Source organism: Pocillopora damicornis, chromosome 2 (assembly GCF_964200805.1).
Source record: "Pocillopora damicornis chromosome 2, jaPocDami1.2, whole genome shotgun sequence".
Taxonomy (NCBI): Eukaryota; Metazoa; Cnidaria; class Anthozoa; order Scleractinia; family Pocilloporidae; genus Pocillopora; species Pocillopora damicornis.
Window position 1 is genome coordinate 8,940,356 of NC_142671.1, and position 23,272 is coordinate 8,963,627.

At 39.1% G+C, this 23,272-nt stretch overlaps 3 protein-coding genes and 1 pseudogene across 4 annotated transcripts in view; 2 read left to right on the forward strand and 2 right to left on the reverse strand.

Moving 5' to 3' along the window:
* Window positions 1-20,269, forward strand: part of LOC149049776 (uncharacterized) — a 180,470-nt gene extending 160,201 nt beyond the window's left edge. The window contains exon 9 of the mRNA XM_089195308.1: window positions 20,216-20,269. Within this exon, the coding sequence (XP_089051434.1) occupies window positions 20,216-20,254 (39 nt within the window). The 3' untranslated portion in view covers window positions 20,255-20,269. The remainder of the gene's footprint in view (window positions 1-20,215) is intronic.
* LOC113670765 (anoctamin-5-like) overlaps window positions 1-23,272 on the reverse strand; it is a 97,354-nt gene that overhangs the window by 61,883 nt on the left and 12,199 nt on the right. The gene's annotated exons all lie outside the window — the stretch shown is intronic.
* On the forward strand, window positions 8,588-14,404 carry LOC149049788 (G protein-coupled receptor GRL101-like). The gene is made up of 4 exons (XM_089197408.1): window positions 8,588-8,655; window positions 9,164-10,169; window positions 10,728-10,818; window positions 14,241-14,404. The coding sequence occupies exons 1-4, from the start codon at window positions 8,588-8,590 to the stop codon at window positions 14,402-14,404; spliced, it is 1,329 nt and encodes a 442-aa protein (XP_089053534.1).
* On the reverse strand, window positions 15,120-19,777 carry LOC149049789 (anoctamin-4-like; annotated as a pseudogene). The gene is made up of 7 exons (XR_016183949.1): window positions 19,743-19,777; window positions 17,745-17,878; window positions 17,463-17,615; window positions 17,284-17,336; window positions 16,383-16,591; window positions 16,060-16,196; window positions 15,120-15,751 (listed from the first exon to the last, which is right to left on the reverse strand). The product of XR_016183949.1 is annotated as an anoctamin-4-like (transcript).

Genomic DNA, 23,272 nt, shown 5'->3' on the forward strand with positions numbered 1-23,272 from the left:
TGCGATTCATGAAATAAACGATTGCTTTCAGGGATCTGTCAAACAACGAAATTAAATATCTGCCCCTAGGACTTTTCAAAGGTCTAAAGAAGCTTAAACAGCTGTAAGTGATGAATTAAATCTAAGATTTTTCAGTTTTCTCAAATATAAAACCCGGAAGTGCTAGATCTTAATTAATGATTTTAACGTCGCTCACCTTTCCAACCAACAATTTTCTAAATAAGCTACAAGGCAAGCGCTTTCATTAAGAGGGGGACCAGCATTGGGGAAAAAAAAAGATAATTAAAGCAAATGTTCAAAAATATAAATTTCGACAAAGAGCATGCAAGAAGAATAAAGATTTGCTGGTGTTATTAGATACTACCTAAGTTCTAATAAATGTATATGAAACCTTAAGTTCATCAAGACTTAAAATTTAAAAATCAAGAGAAACAAATTGATGAAGAAAACTGCTAAAAAGAACAAATCAAATATAAAGTAGCTTCTAATGCACAAAATTTTGAAACAAAAATTCTAAATTTACCATTTAGTTTAATTATTTCTTCTTTCATTCATTCATTTAGCTGTTGCTCTCTCACTTTCTTATTTACTTATTAATTTATTCATCCTTTCACTTGCTTAGTTCAAATACAACCTTTCTGATAAAAACAATTACCGTCTGTAACTATCTTTTTGTAAAGGATGAGTAGAGGTTTTTGTTGTCGATTAAGGTGACTCCTCAAAGAAAACAAGTTACCGAGCATACTGGTAATTTTTTTTAAAACTTTCCTTAAACTTTCCTTACCAATGTCTCTTTCGAAATTACAATAAAAGGGATAGGTCACCGTGCTTGTTTTGGAGATATGATAAACCAAACTTACCCCACTTATGCCTGTACTGGTACTAATTACACGCGTCATTTCATCGATTAACGGTACATTTTGCTGCACTGGGTTTTTAAAGTAACACATGTGAAAAAAACTTGATAGATATAAAGTCTCCAGTGCATGGAACAATTTGATATGTGATTTTGGGAAAATCACGTAAATTTAAACGACATGTTCCTCGAGTCGTTCCTTTTAAGGTTATAATTTACATCCTCGAGTAACGGGCTTCGTGCATGCTTTTTTTTCCTTCAAAAAATTTTTTTTTACATTTATCCAATTTAAAGAGGATACATTTTGCACCAAAATTATGCAAAAAAAAATATATAAATATATGTATGGGTCGCCGTGCTCGTTCAGGAGCTAAAGACCATCGTACCTCTTTTCCTGATCCATAGATTGAAAAACAATACCGTGTGGGCGCTCATTCCTCTGATTACGTGAGGTTTATGCGCAATACAGGATGCGCGGTGCAAAACTGAGGAATTACCTCAGGCAAAGTGTTAAAGCAGATTTAAGCAATCTTATTTGATTGGAAGAAGCAAGTATCGGAAGTAGCTATGTAATCAATAAGCAACAGGTTAGTCCTCGATCCTCCTGAAACGGTTGATAGCGAAACTAGACTAAACTTTCAACTTGGTATCTAGTTTCTTTTACGCCATCTCTGTTTTCCATAGGATTTTGTCAGGCAATCAACTCGAGGAACTACCCGGAAATATTTTTGCCAACCTCTCCAATCTGTTAAATATGTAAGTCATCAAGCACTACACCCAATGTCCCATGGATAGTGTTTTTCGCCGAGCTTTATATTACGCCTGGCGGTATAACGTCACAAAATGTATTTTTGAAGAGATATACTATGTTTCACAGTGCTCCAAAGCTTTCTTCGTTGCATTTTCATTGACTTATTATATGCCACAGAAAACTGGACAAGAACAAGCTTAAGAGCCTCCCCAGGGATTTGCTTCGTACTCTGGTCAACTTAAACGGGCTGTAAGTTTTGTGATTGGGTTCAAAGATATCACTTACTTTAATAATGACATATTGTAATCCGCGAAAGCATTATCGAAACTAAATAAGTTCTCTAATTTAAAAATATGCATAGTAAATCTATTCATTGGATTCAGTTTCTATATGAAAGTGAATCCATTTTTTAATCTCGCTATCGCGCGCTGTCTTTGATTGAAAGAAAGTGTTCTAACAGAGTACAAAAGACGGAGCTGAGCTAAAGCTGTCACGCTATCTGCCAATGTTTACTATTTTTTGTAAACATGCCATGCGCCGTAATTGATGTTATTAAAAAACGTGAGCAGAGAAGAAAATCCTCAAAGAGAAAACGAAATGGGCAGTCCGAGTTTCGAAGGTTTTCACTCCCAGTGAGATTGTGAGCTTTCTTACGGCAATAAAAATCAAACATAGATAACACTCGTATAGCATATATAGTTTCGTGTTCAAAAACAAAATAGAACCAAGCAGGAATCATGAAAAACATAACCAAATTGGCATAACAGTTAAAATTAATGTAATTCATGACGGTGTCAGAGCGACTGCAATCATGATGAGGTCAATCGCGGCCAACTGTAAATTTGGCTGTCGTTCATTCAGTAAACATACGACTTGAGCAGTTTGTTTTCTGATTGTCATGTGAAAAAAAATTTTGCGTGTCTTTATGAGCCACAACTATCTCGGATTTCAGTGCACATTTCACTTTAAGATTCTGTTATAAGACTGGAAAACTTCAGGCAACAATGTTAAAGTCGACCTGCCAACGTACTTTTTCAGTTTGTGAACTAATACAGATTATGCAGTTTGATGGTTGTAAAATTTGATTGTTTGACATTTTTGACAGCTTTTAGTCTTATTTAACTAATCAGATCATTTGAACCATTCTAAAAAGGATACTGATTGGCTTATTCTACCTTGATTAATGAGACTATAGAACATGCTGACGGCGCTTTTGCTCGCTTCGAGAACTAAAATTTGTTTTTAAAATAGTAAGTAATGCGTGAGAAATTCGACGGATTCTTTATTACAAAAAAAAATAAAGACAACTTCATCAAGGGCGTGGCACAACCGAATGGCTCCCATTTGTACTAAATAATATCGTTGGAATATGTTGCATTGAAAACAGTCTAAGGGATAACGCGGGTGAAAAACTGATCGAGAAGACGGGGAGTTGTCTGTGATACTACTTTCATACTGTCAGCTGACTCTAAATCCACGATATCTTGTTTGCGTCAGTAGCTCGATATAGCAGGGTTTACTTGGAATAACTGTTGTAATCCGCAAGTTTCGTGTCTGTTCATGTTCTGTAGCTATCACTTTGTAGCTAGCATTTCGTTTCCCTGTTAATGCACGTGTTTACATCTCGTAACCGCGATGCAAAGTGATGCCTCTAACAAATAAACATTAATTCGTTTGCCTAGCCAGTCCAATAAAAAAAATTTGGGCATTTATCTAAAACATAATTTACATTTAAGGTATCTTTCTGAAAATAACCTCGAGAATTTACCCAAAGGGATTTTCAACGGCATGAGAAATCTTCAGGTTCTGTAAGTACAACGTTCGCAAAAATCACTTGATGGATTTTAATTTTAAATATCAAGAAGCACTCCATATCATACGATGCTATACGATGCCATATCATACTTTGACATTACAGACCACTACTCGTGTAGATTAATAAGGACCACTTAAGAGCGTGTCCACGAGAGCATAGGGCAGTCGTGCTACATGCCATCTCACCGATTTCATTGAAACTTTGCCAGTTTAAAGGGTCTACCCTAAAACTCAAAAACACAAACCAGTTTCTGTTTTGGTTTTTTCCGGGGGGAGATAGACCACCCCCCCGTTTTTCTTGGTTTTCACTAAGGAAATCGCTTCAAAATAGGTAAATGTATGAAGCTCTCACTGCGATGGTATTTAACCAATTACTCTGAGGGTTTGCACACATATTTTTTGTTTCAGAGAACCCCTGTTATTTATAACTTTATTTCTGAAGAGAATGTGTTTTTATTTGCTATTTATTTCCATTAGAACATGAAACTAGGTCCTGATAAGTTTTTTTGTTTCATGACTCCCAAAAACTGTGTTTGCCACAACATTAATTGAGAAATCAAAGGCAATTACGCCTGAGAAATTCGCTTCTAGCCTTCTACCCGCAGAAGGCAAATCCATGTAAAGAAACGTTCTAAGACCTCTGTAAACTAGAGATATTACGTGATGTTGAGGGGTCAACTATTTACACTAACTCTGTGACCCTCAAACGGATCACGTACTCGTACATGTAACGTCCAGAAAATGTTACGCATGTATAACACCGTAGGCGCAACTGGCGCAATTCTGTCCACTGGCTTCAATAGTAAAGAGACAACTTATTTACTATTTGCACATGAGCAAGCTTATTTACCCTACTTGAAAAAATCATTGATAAAGTCTACTCTTGTCAGGCAAAACGCGTGGAAGATAAATACAAGTTTTTACTTTCTTAGTTCGTGCAGTGATGCTTACTAGTTTGTTCCGTCAAAAACGCTTTTAATGTGAAGTCACGTCGACCTTGACAGAAAAATTTAGCTCACCCTGCCATAATCAATGGTTTGATACCGTAACTACCCATTTAGGTACATCATCGGGCTTTGATCACAATAATGAAAAAAATGTGCGTTTCCTCACGCTCGCCACATTTATTCTTTGGAAAATTATTTTACTCGTGGGCGATGTCGCTTAGCTTGGCGCGTCTTGACTTTGGCCAACGAAAATTTTCGAGGTGAACCCCATGAAATTCTTGTCATATGTTTTAACAACTTTGTCTACCCTTGATTTGCACGCAGAAAAAAAGGAAAATTCCGAACGGTAATTCAAAATATTTTATTCATTGGCCAATGTATGAACTGTTTTATAGCCGCGCGAGGAAAAAGCAAAATTGAAACAAGCGGCGTATTGGTCAAATGAATTCCAATTTTTTGAACAAGGAGTTTGTAATTTTTCCAAGTAAATTTGATTGGGGGTCAATTTTTTGTGACAGCCGAAGATAGACATCTCTGAAACGTCTCTGAAACTTTTAAAGAGTTTACACTTACGGTAATATTTTCCTCCTTCTCGCAACAGCACAACAGACATTGTTAATCCCATGTAGAGTAGGTGTATCAGTTGTATTACGTCTTCAGAGTGATTCCACATAAGAAATCAAGTATCTAAAAAGCCCTTAATTCAATCTAACACTCGAATTGATAGAGTCAAGATGGTGCAGTTGTCTTGTTCATTTGCAACTAACTGTAGAACCAAATGTTATTTTTTTCGCGCTAGCCAGGGACGGCAACAGCTCATACCTCTAAATTCGTGGGTGTACGGCTTAAAAAAAAAATTGAGAGATGTCGATGTATCCCAAACATGTATTTCGTCCGAGAAGAAGCTTATTCTAGCGCGTATTGGCTTATCTGGAGAGTTACGAAGGCCGCGATTTCACGATATGCCTCAAATATCGTGCACAACTTAGTGTGGGATTCAGACCTTCGGGTTTGTAAATGCCAGTATCCTCCTCATAAAAATTGGAGACGTAAAGTTGAGAGAGATGTGAATCTGAAGATGGCAGAAGAAATCGAAGCTAGTGACGAGTCTTCCTGGTGGCAAGGTGACTGTAAACCTAATAGAACGAGTACTGTAACTGCTATCTTAGGTCGGCAATGAATAAGGAAGAAGGGCAAGAAGAGCGCTTATCTGAACATCAGTTTTCCTAACTGGTGATATGTGACTGAGATGAACTTTATATCATATGATTGCTGGGGATACGCAGGTACTATAGAGGCGCTCACATAAATAGAGGAGGCCGATCCTCCATCTGACTTAAGAACCGCGACAAGTTTAGAGCGCAGACTAACTGGCACAGTTTGGAGCGCCACAGGGTTTCACTAGGCTCATCACATTAGAAACCTTCAGCAAACTAATCGTAGAAGCGGGTGGTTATCCACAACGTGAACAGATCTCTGAACGCGGGTAATTGCGAGAACTATACCCAATCCATCACAGACAGAACAAGAAAGCGAGATATTCTTGCTAAAAGGATGGATTTATCGAGACGTTTCAGTCATTGACTGCCATCCAAAAGCACCCTAGCAAAGACAAACACAGTGAAGCTGACAAACAAATCCGCCTAATATAAGGTCAAGAGGAAATAAACGAAGCCCGGCTTGCCATTCTACAGGGGATGATTACGTTTAAGGACGGACTTGAATGGGCTCTTTGGAAAACAAAAAAAAGCAGCCACCTTTTCTTAGAAAACAAAGAATTCTGCATGGAAATGTTCGATGACGGTAAGTGACAACGACAACTCTATTTTAATTTTATTTTCGGGATAGAAGCACAGTTTTTAGTCTGATAGAACTATTGATATTTGCTCTCTACCCAGGGCGCAGAATTTCTCGTCTGTAAAAGCCGAAGTTGTAGCACACTGGAACTTGTAGTAATGTCAACCAACACGCAGCATGTGACTTTAAAATCTCCTAAAATGAGCAATGATGATGATAAACAATCAAATTTTAGACTAATGAATGTTTTGTGCCGTACAAAAGCCATATTTGCTGATTTTAGCGAATCTCTAAAGTAATAAACGACTGGAGAAAGAAACGCTACGATTTTCTCTTCGATTTTTCGCCTACATGCATCGTGAAAAACGTGAAATTTTCCATTCCTACAAAAAGACTCGAAGTTTTTCACATTTTTCACCTTTCTTGATCAATCATCTTGTATAAAGAGCCAAAAAATGTAAGTTTATCTAGTCAGTGACCGCTTAGAGCAAGAATTGCGTGACAGGTGTAGAGAGAAACATGTCACAGCCGCAGATTATAAAAGCCCTCTAAGACAAAAATACGATGGTGCCCAAATGATTTTCAGAAATGAAATGATGGGTTATAAAGAGGAATCAAGATTAGTGTTGTAGCCTTCTGGCAAGGAGAGATATTTGACCTCAAAGTTGTCAAATATTTGAACGAATCGAAAAGTCTAAAAACACAGTCGTTTCTTTGCCTCTGTTGATTGACGAGCCGTCAATCAAATTAGCTGATAGTTGCCGCAGACATTAAATAAGGATGGAAAAATATGTGTGGAGACCCTCAGAGTAATTGGTTAAATACCATCGCAGTGAGAGCTTCATACATTTACCTATTTTGAAGCGATTTCCTTGGTGGAAACCCAGAAAAACCGGGGGGGGGAGGGTGGTCTATCTCCCCCCGGAAAAACCAAAACAGAAACCAGTTTGTCTTTTAGAGTTTTGGGGAAGACCCTTTAAACTGGCAAAGTTTCAATGAAATCGGTGAGATGGCATGTAGCACTACTGCCTGGTACTCTCGTGGACACGCTCTTAAACCATCTTATGTCCACACTTCCCCATTGAATTACAGCACATCATATAATTTTAAAATCTACAATATTGTTCAAACTTTATATTTATGAAACCCTCAATAAAAGACACACCTTACTATCTCGCACACGTCACATCACACTTTATCATGTCATACCACTTTATCATGTGATACCACACCACAGCACACCATATCATGAGAAGGAACACTACAAAACGTCACATCATACTTTATCATGTCATACCACACCACAGCACACAATATCATGAAAACGCACACTGCGGCACGTCATATCACACTTTTCCATGCCATACAACACCAGAACACACCGTATCATCAAAAAGAACACCATAGCACATCCACCACACTTTACCATGTCATACCGCGACACACAATACCTCAACATTCCCGTCATACCCCTCAAAACCACTCTTTACTAATATAATTCACATTATAACAAATGATCCACAAAACATCACACCACACTTGACTTTCCCGTGAGCAGTTGCCCTAACCTCACAATACTGTGGATATCACAGCTGTGACTTTTTACTTCCTAACGCAGATTTTTTTTTTCTCCACAGCACTATTTCTGATAACAAGATTCCCGGTGTCACCAACGAAAACTTTAAGGACCTTCCAAATTTGGTTATTTTGTGAGCAAATACCCACTGATGAAATTCATCATTATCCTACTGGGCTTACTAAAAATAAAAATTGGTTTATAACAATGACGTCCTGTAAAGAAACACAATTTTAAATTGAAAATCATGAAATAGGAACATGATGTTTTAGCGCTAGCTTTATATTTTTTGCAACAAAAATACAGAGAAACCGTATTTTAGTTGTCGTTTCACTTCACCCTTTAATTCCAACGAGTGACCAAGAAAGCATTTCTCCTTACAACATTAATTAACAAATAGAGAAGCCTTGACTGTGCTCTGTTCTGTTATAAAGCACTTAGGAAGCGGCTAGAGCACGAAAGAAGTGTAGGGCGACTAAACTGCTTGAATTCCAGGGAATATTATCCTACTGCAGTTAATATGTCGCTGATACAATAGTACAATAAAAAACCTTAACTGGCTTATTTTTGAGAAAAGATTACAGGTATTTATTGCGAGCACAGAGCGAGAGGCACCTCGGGATCGTCAGTTTACACAAACGTATGGTTTGTTCCGAGATTGACCCTAGTTAGAAATTAGACTGAAACTCAGGGACGTTGGGCTATAAAAAAGGATGAATCTTCACGGCGTTTAAACACAATTTAAACACGCAACAAGGGGGCACGCATTTTGACATCACGGTGCAGTTTCAATTTTTTTTATCCATACCTATTTATCGATGGTAGCCTTTTTTATTTTTAGGAATATGCAAAAAAACCAAATGTCTGAGCTTCCTAACGGGTTTTTCGATGGAATGAAGGACATCATGAAAGTGTAAGTTTTTCTCCGTGGTCAGTGAAACGTACAATATCATATTATATTATGTTTCATTAGCGTTGGACTTGTCATTCAAAAATCCTGAGTTCAGGCCCTCCATCCCGCATTATTTGAGACTTTTTGAGAGGGGGGCCGGGGGAGGAATCGTAAGATTTCGTACTCAACATCCACACGCTCCGCAAATATTTAGCTGGGTCGGTTGAACCTACTGACAACTTGTAGTTATACAGAGATTCTTGTTGAAGTTACAATCTTTTGCAAGTATAAGGTTTCCTTTTTCCTTTTTGAGGCTCCATATAATCACAGCCTACCTCACCTAGCTTCAAAATCAGCAGAAAGTTTGGTGCCTCAAAGACCGTTATATTCACTATTCGTAGATTGAGCCAATAGCGACCAGCAAAATAAGCTATACCCCACATTTTGATTATACATCCCTCTGTGAATGACAACATATCTTTTGTATTTTTATTACCACTGTGCTTGCCTTCTACATTGTGGATTACAGGATAGTGGACACCAGTCTTATGTGTTGTCATCTGACGAAAGAAGACGCCCAATGTACCTCTTTATACGACGACAGCTTCGCCAGTTGCGAGAGCATGTTTCGCGACTCAGCCCCACGTAAAAGTATCTGGGCAATCGGAATCCTTTCTCTGCTTGGTGCTGTGTTCGTAATTGTATGGCGTCTGATCTTTAAAGAGAGAAACATAGTCCAGCTTATCATGTTAATGCACTTAGCGGTTGGGGATTGCTTGATGGGCATTTACTTGGTCACCTTAGGTGCCAAAGACCTGTCATGGTCGGGAAGTTACTATCTGCATGACTTCCAGTGGCGATCCGGTTTGTCGTGTCAGGTCACAGGTGCGATCTCAGTGCTGTCCAGTGAGGTCTCTGTAATGATACTTGCCCTCATCTCTGCTGACAGGCTGAAGAACATCGTTTTCCCATACCATGGCAGAGGGCTGACTCCCAGGAAGGCACACATTCTGTGCGTGATTATTTGGGTCCTTGGTTTTGTCATCGCATTCCTTCCCCTCAGTGGCATTAGCTACTTTTATGACGCCCTAGAGCGCCCTGCCTACTACGGACGATCCGTTGTGTGCCTCCCACTGCAACTGTCCAACAGGTTTCCAGCTGGTTGGGAGTTCTCCATTGCCATCTTCGTTGGGTTAAACTTCCTCCTCTTCCTGTTCATGACGGTAGCTTATGTCGCAATCTTCCTTAAAAGTTATCTCTCCAGCCGTCAGCTCGCAAAGAAGGGAACCAGACGAGAGGTGCAGGCAAGAAAGAAGAACGCAAGTGCCAGAAGGGAGAAAGCATTGGCCAAAAGAGTCTTCTTTATCATTCTCACAGATTGCGCCTGTTGGATGCCGATAATAGTCACGGGTATCAGGTCTTTGGCTGAAAAAGATTACAGTCCCCGAGGCGATCTTCCTGCCTGGATCGCCGTGTTTGTGCTGCCAATTAACTCAGCCTTGAATCCGATTATCTACACCTTATCAACCCCTCAGGTAAGACAGGGACTTACATTATTACAATGCAATCGATCGCGACGGATTCCTCCATCGTGTTTATGCGTTAATTACTTATCCTTGCGGAATGCTTAAAAGTAGATAATGAAAGATATACGTCATAAGCTTCCTAGGAAAAACCTTATCGTGGAATTATCGTCCAATGAGTGAATTCGTTCATAAAAAAAAGAAGTAGGTGGCTTATCAAATGTTTCAATTGCAAATGAACACGGCTGTCACATTGAATTTCAAAATGATTCGTTTCACCCGAAAATTTCCGCTCCTTGAAAAATATCATTAAAAAAATTTGCACATGAAATTTCTGAAAGCTACTTGAGAAATTTCTCATAGTTCTTTTTGAGGCATTTGGAAAATATCAGAACTGGATAAATGGCTATGCAACTTAACTGGCTGATTCTAGCATCGGCTTTCCTTGTGTTTAAGTCGTATGATCAGCTTTAACATTGTTTATGAAAGTTACGTTTGTAAACTCTCTATCATATTCTATCTTAATTTATACAGATTTAATGAAATATTCGCTTTTCATTCCCCAAATAGGTGCAAGGCATATTGCGACCAAAACTGCGAATTTTGATGAACCATGTGCGCAACTTTTTCTCTTGCTGTAAAAAACAGCAAGATCATCAAGGTAAGGTTTACCATTTTCTTTAGTCACTCTGTAGGTGGGTGGTATCTTATTTTTGTGATAGGACATAAAAGCTCATATCAGTTTGCCTGAAAATAACATAGCTCAGTGCAATTAATGGAATTAGAAACATTATCATTTTATCGCAATAATGGAAAAGCTCACTAAGTATAAAAAGAACTCAACTAAGGTCAATTTTAGAGTATTCACAACATTATATGCGATTATATGAGCATACATATATATAACTCGTGTGTATAAATATGTATATTTATTATACATGTATGTTGATTGGTGTAGATCAGGAACAAGGAGATAATGGAATGCTAGAAATGGTGGAAATGGTGCAACTTGGACAAGCAGATCCGGAGCAAGGTAACTTCTGTTAAATTGATCTTTGGCATTTATCCCGACAAACCAGAAAAAGTTAATATATGAATACAAGATAAATTAGTTAGGAAGCTGATCTATGTCAAAATAATGGATGAAGGGCGAAAATGAAAACTTTTTATTCTTTAATTTTCTTTATAGCTTTATTGATTTATTCAATATACCTTTGGTGGTCGTGTGGCAAAAATTGATGTCACATTAACAAAACTTGTTTTGCACAGGTTGTATCGCTATTTAAAATAAGAGACCTCACTTTAAACATACTTGACATTAACAGCATACTTTATTAGTATTGGTACTAAACAACTCAACTGACTGGGTACGAATCGACCGGGTATGAAACGACCGTGGGCCGGTACGAAACCACTGGTAACCAATTCAAATTAGCCGTTAACACCTTTATCTGTTTTGTCCTTAACGATATTGGAAGAACTTGAAGAAGAATTCCCATTAATGATTTGCAAAAGCAATAAAGAAAGGAAAACAAATGATTCATTTTCTGTTAGGTGTAGGCCAAGTTAACGAGGAAGAACATTTGCTGCCGGCTGAAGCAGGTATTACAACAAACAAGACCCAACATTGTCTTTAGAATCGCAATTAAGTCCTTGGAATTAAAAAGATGGATATGCATTATTTGATCTTTTAACGTGGACTTCTAAAAAAGGTTTTGATCAGTTTACTTTTTTTTGTCGTACAAAACCTAATTCACAATTTGTTTTGGCATTTTTAATTGACGAAACTCGACGAATATTGTAGGAGAGTGGGAAACGGGGGGGGGGAGGGGGGGAGGGGGGGGAAGGATGACGTACGCTGAATAAGAATGGTCGTTGCATGCAAAGAAAACCCGGATAAACTTCGCTGCCTCGTGGGCCAATAGGGTAGAGAATAGATTGGATCTTACTTTAGTCGAGCTTAAATGTGTTGGAACAGTTATGAAATAAACACACAAGTATAACTGTTATCATGAAGTAGATGTCACATATTTGCTGTGTTCGATATTTACAGCTACATTTGTTGATTGGCGGAGAAGGTGCTTATTTAAAGCAATTTTATTTTTGTTTGACTGCTTAATGTTACACATTTTCACACTCGATCGTCAATATAAGTTTTTTCAGTTAGCGTTGGATAAGGGATTATGTACTGTGAACATTTAAGAATATTCCTGTTGGATAATTTGATACCATTTTGTTGTTCAAGCAGAAAAAGACGAAGATGAGGGCAACGGAGGAAATTTGCAAATGGTTGTTGTGGAAGGTGAGTCGTTCTCTGAGAGTCTGTATCAAAGGACAGACCCTTGAATGCTCTTTCAGAAAATAGTAACTATTAGTGGGAAAACCTATAGAGAGTTAAAGGAAACGAACCTGAGAGGACCCCGAAAGCATTGCGCTTAGACTTCTATCAAGAAAAAGATCTGAGGGGTCATCATTTCTCCATAGAAAGAGGTGCTTGGATGCTCACTTTGTTCATCTCTGTCATAGAAATGAAATCTTAATGTCATCAATATTCTCATTCGGAGCTAATACATTGATTGCTAACGAAAACACTAATCTTAATTTTTCCATTTCAGTTCATCCATACAAAGCACCACGAGATAATGCAGTCCAAACTACGACTTATGGAAAAGGTAAAGTTTTCATTGTACCAAATCAGTTTTAAAGCGGTTCATAAGTCATCGCTACTTCTTAGCTTTCATCTTTCTTATTTACGCCAAAGCCACCTTTGTAGTTTTTTAGTGCAGCTACTTATATTTTTACTTTTATTTTCCTCAGCTAATTTTTTTGTCGCTTTTTCTATTCCTTAAATTCACTTCATTTTGTTTTGTTTTCCCTGAAAGCTTTTTATAAACGTTATGTTCATGCGTCCAAATGATATCGAATTGTTTTGCTATCAATTTTCAAGCATCAGTTCCAAAGATTACATGAATTAGCTCTGTTTTTCACGAGCCTTTCGTTGTCAAAATAATTAATTATTAATTTGCCAATCCACTAATTGAAATTAGAAGACCGACCTACAACTGATAAACTCCGCCTGACTGGCCACTTGACTGACAGACAGTCGGACCGACTGACTGACTGTCTGATTAGCTAATAAAATTCATGACTGTCTGAAAAACGAAGACGGACAGACTGACTGACTTACTGTCAGACGGACTGACTGTCAGGCGGACTGACTGTCAGACTGACTGACAGACTGAGTGACGTACTGACAGACAGACTGACTAACAGACCGTTAAACTGACTAACTGACTGATTGTTTGAATGACCGACTGAGGGGCCGTCAGGCAGACTGTCTAACCGACCGACTGACTGACTGACTGGCTGACTGACAGACTGACCAATCCCTCTGACGAAGGGCTAACGCTCGAAACGTCAGCCTTAAAACTCTTTACGGTGGCCTACTTACGTTTTCAACTCAGTTGATAATACCAAATTAACCAATTGTCTAACTGATTGACTTATCAATCAACTTACCGATTAACAAATATCAAGGTTTTGTTTCCTTCTGTTTCAAATCAGAACAAAAGCAGGATTCTGAACAGGACAAGGAAGGACAACAGGCAGCTTCCATAGAACAACCATCAACTTCCTTTGAGGATACAAAAGAAAAAGAGGCCGTTGAATTTGAAACCAAAAGTAGTGACAGAGATGATCGAACTACCTCGGACCGACCATCAACTCCTTTGAAGGAAACCAGCGAAGAAGCTAATGAACACGAAGACAACAAGGGAGAAGAAGAAGAAAAAGAAGAAGAAGAAGAGGAAAAGGAAGAAGAAGAAGAAGAAGAAGAAGAGAAAAAAGAAGAAAAAGAAGAAGAAGAAGAAGAAGAAGAAGAAGAAGAAGAAGAAGAAGAAGAAGAAGAAGAAGATGAAGAAGAAAAAGAAGAAGAAGAAGAGGAAAAGGAAGAAGAAGAAGAAGAAGAAGAAGGGAAAGAAGAAGAAAAAGAAGAAGAAGAAGAGAAAGAAGAAGAAGAGGAAAAGGAAGAAGAAGAAGAAGAAGAAGAAGAAGAAGAAGAAGAAGAAGAAGAAGAAGAAGAAGAAGAAGAAGAAGAAGAAGAAAAGGAAGAAGAAGAGGAACGTAAGATCGCTCCAGATGAACCATCTGCTCTCTCTAAAGAAACATTTGAGGAAGCTAAAGAATACCGGGACACAATGGGTGAGGATGATGAGAGCAAGAACGTCCCAGCAAAACCAGAACAGTAAAACTACTTGATATGACACAGGCAGTGACTTAACTAAAATATCATTATAAATGTTCTATGTAGCACTTAGATTTGTAGTTTCGAGCAGGAAAAAGCAGATAGCAAGAAAAGACAGCAAAACTAAGCAGAAAAAAGGTTCAGTTACTCCACGAGATCGTAAAGACTATGGTGAACTAGTTCAGTAAAATTGGAAAAAAAAAACTCACTCGCTGAAAAAAAAGATACCTAAACACGTATTTATCTCTTGTTTTACTCAGAAGTTACGATAGCATTTAGCATTTGCAACATGTGTACACAATATGTTGGTAGGAGTCGGTTGAGGTCCTTTTTCTTGCATGTTTCCGTGTTTCATTATACTGGTCTATTTTAATCTTCTCTCTCGTCAAATAAAATTTCATGTATTGCTGTTGCTTACAGTGAAAAAAAGATCAGGTTTTAGAACAATTTTGTAGCACGGATTAGAAGCCGTCTCTGGAAAAGTAACATACATTCCTGAAACAAGGTGAAAACGTTTGTAACAAACAAACAGCAGAGAGGCTTAAAGATGTACGGACAATGAAATTGTAATCGTGAGTTAAGTAAGCAACGCTGTTAAACCACCTGATTATCAATAAAAACGTCAAGAGAGTTTAAGTTACTTTGCCTTCTAGAAATGAATTCGTAGGGTAATTAATTTATAACACAAAAAGTGATGAAGACAACACACTACCATCTGATTTGCAATGAGGTAGAAGCAAAAGTAAGGAGTTTATTTGTGGACCGTCTGTCGGAACAAAAGGGGTGGCCACCGTAAAGAGTAAAAAAGCTGACGTTTCGAGCGTTAGCCCTTCGCCATCGCTCTGGCGAAAGACTAACGCTCGAAATGTCAGCTTTTTTACTCTTTACGGTGGCCAATTTACGTTTTCAACTCAGTTGTTAACACTAAATTACCTGCTATACTCTCCCACCGACGCAGCACCACAGTTTCTTTAAAAACGTACCCCTTTATTCTATGTAAAACACTGGCTTTTGGTGAAGATTTTCGAACTTTGCCTTACGTTTACTACAAGACATTATTCAAAATATGCGACGGTGGTATTATCAGATTTAACTACCTATACCGATATCAGCTACAAGTCGTTGACTACGAGATAATTTCTGTCAAAACACGACATTCTACAACATTTCACAACATTTCATCCTGGCCGCGCGAATTTTCCCTAGGGACTGGAGAGACAGAATCTTGTTGATCTGCTGACCGTAATGCTTCGCGGGCAAGAAAGTTCTCTCTCTTGACTTGATTGTCAACTTCCTTCGGAACATCGGGGATAATCCAAGCCAAGATTGCCGTCATACCGAACACGATGTGCTGCGCAAAATAACAAAATAAATAAGACGATCAGCCAAACACAAGAAGAAATATTAGATGGTAGGTGAGTTTCTTCAACTGAACCGTTTTTCTTTTTTGGTTGGTCAATTTTAAATGTTTCACAGAACTGCTACAAGGATCAACTAGGAAACAGAGAGGAACACAGATAGGGTGGAATCTTCTTTTTACAACATTACTGCAGTAATCTCCACCAACAATTCTATTTGTAGGAAAATACTCCGATTCTCAGTATCCCATCAGGTACATCATAACGAGCGTCCCACAATTAAAAGTGGACACAAACTCACCAGAAAGGCAACCACAAAAAAAAAACAGCTTGGCCGCCAAAATATGCCAATAGGCTGTCGAGAACTTGTAAGCATTCGGATTTGGAAGGGTCGTGTTGAGTATTGTAATTTTTGGTCGTTCATAATACCCTCGGAATCTAAAATGCAAGCACACAAGACCTTTAAAACTTGAGTTATAATGGATGACTTATGATTCTTACAATAGTGTCACCAAGCGTCCAGCAAGCTTTGACAAATTAATGAATCAGTACACTAATCAGTAAAGGCGATTCTTTTTTCTGCAAGAATTAAACCATAAAACAGAACCCTCCTTGTTATTTTACCTGCAGGTAGATAAATTAAACCCACAACTGTTAATTCTTAGGGGGAACTCAGCAGCAGCAGCTCCAGAAGGTCTCTCAGACTCAGGAAAATTATCCACCGCAAAACACGACAAGGTGTGGTTTACAAATCCTTCCAAGCTGTCGTTGTGTTCACCTTGGGTGTAATACAGTCTGGGGACGAATTCGGAAACAAAGGCAATCACAAAGCCCTAACAAAAAGGGTAAGAAAAAAACAAGTTACCGTGATTATACATTGTGGCTTTCCTTACAATAAGTTCTCTTTGGTTTTAAATCAAAACGCCGAGTACGACATGTTTTTCACCTTTGACAACAGGTAGAACAAAGAGATAACTCTCTGCTGTATTCTGCTCTTTAAATCGCTGATTCAAATTATTCAAGTATGCTTCCTTCAACTAAAGTGACTCGAACCGCAGCATGCAGCACGTACGATTAATGAAGCAATACTATTGCTCAAATTCCTTTGAATACAAACTGTTTTCAAGCAAAATGAGCGGTCCTTGTAGAACATGCTAAATCATTGTCTGTCCGCTTGAATTTGCAAGTTACCAAAGCAATGAAATATTTCATCCTAGTAGGAAATCCTTCATTTTTAGCTCTTACAGGTCAATAACTACCATCAGGTGACCAAATTTGACTATATTATTGTTATTTGATTTAAGTCAGGACCAACCTTTTTTGCTTGAACATGGGAAAAACTGTCTCATTAATTTTTTCTTTATTCGATAAAATTGGGGGAAAAAACAACTGTGTTTGTAACTGAATCTGTCGCCCAAGTAATTTTTCTCTGTTTATTCTCCGTTTTTTTAATGATTTTCTTTCAATTTCAATCCTTAAAGAAATAATATTCAAAAACGCACAACTTTGTTAAATAGATTCTTACATTTACGACCACAGAGATCTTCGTAACGCCTTTCAAGATTGCGTACCAAATTCCTGTGAAAACAAAAGGTTTTTTTTTTCAAGTGTTCTATTCGGTAGTTCCTAAATAGAATTTCAATTAATAAAAAATGTTTAAGACCAACAAAAATAATCAGCCCTCTCTTTGTATATAACGCATACCTATATCCTGCGCACGAGCTGCCATTGGGCGCTGAAAAACCACGATAAACTTGTAAGCATCAAGACGAATTTCCAACAAGTTATTGATGAGGGCAAAGAACGGTCCAAGTGGAAAGGCGGCCACAAATAGTGTCACAAAGCCATACTGGATCACTGGAAAAAACAAAAACAAAAAAAACAAAAAACAAAAAAAACAAAAAACAAAAAAACAAAACAGAGTTTATAACCAGTAAAATCTCAACCATCTCCTTCGCTCAACCGTACAAGCTGCGCAGTTCTTACCCATCTCAAGGTATTCATAAAACAACCCGTGCACGGGATACTGAGTCAAGTCATAGTCCAGTTCCCAACGTGTGTATTCGGTCAAGTCGGGGGTTTCAATATTCTGACGGCGTCTCCACCAGTTCTGAAGCTTTCTGTGGAAAATAATTATAATAATAATATAAACCTCAGTCAAATACCAAGTGAGTTTTCGCGCGAAAACATCATATCTTCATACGTGAAGATAACATGTTTCTCTTTACACGTGGAAACAATACCGATACTATGATTATACTATTACAAGGCCGCTTGGAGCTACGAAATTTCTCTTCACGCGTTGAAAAATATTTCTCTCGTTCGTTTCGCTCACTCGTGAAATATTTCCCAACACTTGAACATAATTAATCATTTTCGCGCGGCCATGTAATATCCTCTATTTTCAGGAACAAAAGAGACCATAGTGATGATAATAATAATAATAATAATAATAATAATAATAATAATAATAATGGTGACGATATCAACTACAGCAATATTAATGATAATAATAATGAAGATGAAGATGATGATGATGATGATGATGGTGATGATGATGATGATGATGATGATGATGATGATAATGATGATGATGATGATGATGATGATGATGATGATGAAAAAATAGGAGTGCTTACCCAAATGATCATCCCACTCATTTGAAATTGGAGTCAAAATATTATTAATCCAAAACGTTCACAGAATGAGTGACTTGGCTTGTGGAATACTGTTTTACAGGACTAAACAATTAAAAGTATTATTTCACTGTAAAATGTGTTTGGAGCATGTTCCCACAATAATAATATACATGGAAAAATTTCTCAGTTCTGATTGGTCAAGATAAATGCAGTTTTCAGGTAATTCCGTGCAGAAGAGAGTTAATTCAGTGCAGAAGAGGGTTAATTCAGTGCAGAGAAAGTAACAAATCAAACATTCTGATTGGTCAATAATCAAAGAAACTCATAGATAGCCAATCAAATGAGAGCCTTCGATGTCGCAACAAAATTTGAAAATTTAAAAATTTGCGAGCGAAACAATGGCCTGCTTTTTAAGTAGGTTTTCTTTCGCCACCGCAGCTGAAAACAGCTCAGACAACTAAAACACTGTAAAAAGCACTGTTTTTGGTTTCGGTCTGGAAAAAGTGGTTTTTAGAGAAGGGAATTGCCAAGGAAATCAAAAATTACAAGCCGACCTTGCTTAACACTTTGCTCGAGCGATCCAACGCCGAAATTAAAAACAAACATGGTTAAACCTCGAAAACGACGATTCCATTTCATCGAAAGTGATTCGGACAGACTGAACAATTCCTTGAACTGTTTAGCCGGACTTTGAACTTTTTTGCGCCTTAAAGATGTGAAGATATCATCGCATATTATTGTTTTGATCGTACATTGTTGTTTTGACCGAACGCACGGTTTGAATAAATTATTTTTGCTCTTGATGCGCGCGCTTTCCTTCTGCTTAATTATGATAAGCCATCTCGTATTTTTTCATGTCTATTATTAACACGTAATCCCATGATTTTCTCGTGCAATTTGGAATAAATAAGCACTTGTTAATTTTTTCAAAGACCACAAATTGCACTCGCCCTACGGGCTCGTGCAATTTTGTTAGTCTTTGAAAAATTTACTCGTGCTTATTTATTCCAAATTGCACTCGAAATCATGTGATTACCTATACAAATACATTCCCTGATTTTTTTTTTCAGCGATTCCGGTTTTCTGATTACTTTGCCAGTGTTTCACTTACGCTATAAATGTGCTTCTCCAATAAGCTATTACACCTATATGTATGTCGTATTGCAAAACAGTCCAAGTATATCGAGCAGAACGTAAATACTCCTAGTTAACAGTAAACTGTTATTACATTAGAATACGTAAATGTCCATAAATGTGTTATTTTCTAAAACCTGCCTTAAGTCCAACGAAGTCTCAAAAAGCGGGAACGTTAAAAATGCACCTCATCTCTTTACGGGCTACTTACGGGACGATTATTTCTGTTAGATCCAAGTGTAACATTTTTTTTTTATTATTCGTTCTTGCCTAATTTGTTTTTCCTTTGCGTACGCAAATTAGTTTATACTTCCTTTCGTTCATTTGTTTAGTCTTCTTTTTTGGCGTTAATTTAGGTGTTCATCTCTTTCTGTCAGTTTTCGTGCCCTCGTTAGCGTTTCCGTGCTGTTTCATCTTCATTAGCGCCTTTCTATAGTTTTATTTTCCGCATGTTCTAGCGTATTTGAATATCGTAGTTTGTCAGTACAGTTGGTGAGTTCAGTTTGGTCCGCGCTTAGCGCAGTTCTGTTTAGTTTGTTTCTAGCCTCTTCGCGTTATTCGCAGTCCTCTTTACAGAAGTTTTCTCTGGCCAAAACAATTTTCAATCCACACTCTTAGTATCAAGCACGTTCGGCTCCAATAAATCTTTTTCTTTTTATTTGGTGTGTGGTGTTATTATTCAAGGCCAGGAGTCTTGCAGGTTTATGGCAGTTTCATCGTTGAAAATTGTTGGTGACATGTCGTTTCGTCATGAGCTTTAGTCGCAAGCAGCTTACAGATCCCGTCGCTCGGCGAGTTGGAACACGCGTACGACAACCAAACCGTTCGCTGGATTTTGAAGCGTCTAACCTGGAAACACTTCGTTTCAAGAAAAATTCAAGGTCTGGTCACCTATCTACCGTAACCGCCATTTCCAATGAAATTTCTGGCTTGCTTACTGATGATCATAATCTTCAGGAGGTTAAAGGGAAGCTTCCTTACTTGGACAACGCTTTTGAAAGATTCAAAGAGGCCCATCGCGATTACGTCGAAGAAATTCTGGATGAGAACGCCATTATTGAGGAGCAACGCTATCTTGAAGACAAGGAGAGAAAGGTTCGTGTGTTCCGTCAGGAGATCATCAAATGGATAATTAATAATGAATACAAGCTATTAGCAGAGTCGCTTCGGGTGGGTTCGGCAGTGAATCCCGAGGATTCAATTAGTTGTGCTGGCACACCAATTCCTTCAGGTGCTTCCAAGGTTTCAAAACATTCAAGTCGAGCAAGTTCACGTGGTGATCGTGCTTCATCAGTTGCAGCCGCGAGAGCCAAAGAAGCCGCAAGAATTGCCGAGTTAAAAGCTGAAATTTCTATGCTCGAAAAGCGCCAAACACTCGAAGAGAAAAAGTTTCGTTTACAGCAGGAAGAATTACGCCTTAACCTCGAAGCCGAAATGATCAAAACAACAGCTAAGGAGAGGGTCTACGCAGCAATGACCTCCCCTTCTCTACCGGAGGTGAAGCCTTTAAAATTGGAGACAGAGCTCCAGGATCAGGAACCCCCTCGTACCAGCCCCCGCGCGAAAAGGTCTTTTCCAGGCGAGGTCCACCACCCAGGCCAGGGCGTGTCTATGGATTCTGTTCCTTACGGCCAGTTTGATTATCAAGCCTGTACAGTCGGTGAGGATCTGAGAAAGGAAACGATTGGTTTGCAGCGGCAACAGACTGCTCTTCAGTTTCAGCAGAACAGAATGATGGAATTGCTAGCGCATAATCAGAATAGGAACAAACTTCCGCAGCCCCGTGTCCCTGTGTTTGACGGAAACCCTATTGAGTACCGCACTTTCGTTCGCGCTTTTGAAAATTTGGTTGAATCCAGAACATTTAGCAGTACTGATAGACTCTATTACCTCGAGCAGCTCACCGCAGGGGACGTTAAGGAACTTGTAAGATCCTGTCATCATTTACCAGCGGAAGAAGGTTACGATGAGGCTCGTAGGCTTTTGAGAAGGAAGTATGGTGACGATTATCGCATAGCATCCGCTTACGAGATGAAGGCCCTCGACTGGCCGAGCATAAAGGCAGAAGATGGTGTGGCTTTGAATCGTTTCTCAGTCTTTCTCGCAAGTTGCAAGAACGCATTGACAGGTAGCCAGTACATTTCTAAGTTTGATCAGCCAGGAAACATTCAAAAGTTGGTGCTCAAGATTCCTTACAGCATGAGAGAAAGATGGCGTCGCTTAGCTGATGACATCATGGACAGACAGTTAAGGCCAGTACAGTTTAGTGACTTCGTCGCCTTTGTAGATCGCGAAGCACGAATACTAACCAACCCAGTCTTTGGCAAGATATCCGATACCGTAAGATCGGCGCCTGGTCAGCGGTCCTATGGTGGCAAGACATCCAATCCCAAGAATCTCAGTCTCTTAGCACATGTAGGCGATAGTGAAGGTCATACCAGTGAAACTGTTCCGCAGGGTGTAAAGGAGCCATGTCAACGCGCCGATGGAGAGCAGAGACCTCAGACTCGCAAGGTTCAGTCAACTGGAATCGATCAGGGTCCCTCACAAGGGAAAAATCGGTGTCTCTATTGTAGCAGAAACCACGCCCTTGAGGATTGTCAATCATTGCGGTGGAAACCCTACCAAGAGAGAATTCAATTCCTGTTGTCCAAAAAGCTGTGCTTTGGATGTTTATCCACCGAACATGTCGCAAAGTTTTGCCCGCAGAGGAAAAATTGCAAGATTGCGAACTGTAAAGGACGGCATCCTACTGTTTTACATACAAGCCCTCGTGAGAGACCAGCTGTCGACGTTGGAGTGGGTACGGAAGACGTAATCAGCACTCAAGTTTGCAGTCACATGGTAAAAACGGGCACCAGTGCCAACAGTGAGACTTCAGGAGAGGGTCGTAGGACAGGCATGGCCGTAATACCAGTTAGAGTAAGAGCGAAAGATAGTGATAAGAGCGTCATCAACTACGCCTTCCTGGATAACGGTAGCAACTCCAGTTTCTGTTCTGAATTGCTCATGAAGCAGCTCGGGATTAATGGTCAGCAAGTTAAGATATCCCTGTCTACTCTTGAGAAGAAAAATAGCATCACCAACAGCTTCCTGGTTCGCGACCTTCTTGTATCCGATTTGGACGAGAACGAGTGGATTAGCCTCCCGACCCTTTATACCAGGCCGGAGATTCCTGTGTCCAGCAGCGACATTCCAACTCAGGATGACGTTGATCAGTGGCCCCACTTGCAAGGAGTTTTTCTGCCTCGTCTCGACGCTGAGGTTGGCCTTTTGATTGCTAGTGACGTTCCCAAGGCTCTCGATCCACTTGATATCAAACACAGTCAAGACGGTGGTCCTTATGCTTCAAGAACTCGAATCGGCTGGGCGGTAAATGGTCCCTTAGGCCGTCGTCACCATAGTTCACGGTCATCCACTTTTGTTGCTAAAGTCGATCACCGGCTCCAACAGATGATAGAAGACTTCTACAATCGCGATTTTACCGATCCCACCGCTGATAGCAAGACAGAGATGTCTCAAGACGAACGTAGATTTATGCAAATCGCCGAACAGACGGTGGAGTTGAGAAATGGGCACTATCAAATCTCTTTACCTTTTAAGGATCGCCAAACGCCTGGACCCAGCAACAAGGCTCAGGCCTGGCAGCGCGCCATTTGGTTGAAGAAAAGGCTGGAAAGAGACCCGAAGTTGTATCAAGATTATAAGGCCTTTATGGAAGACATTCTCTCCAAAGGATAT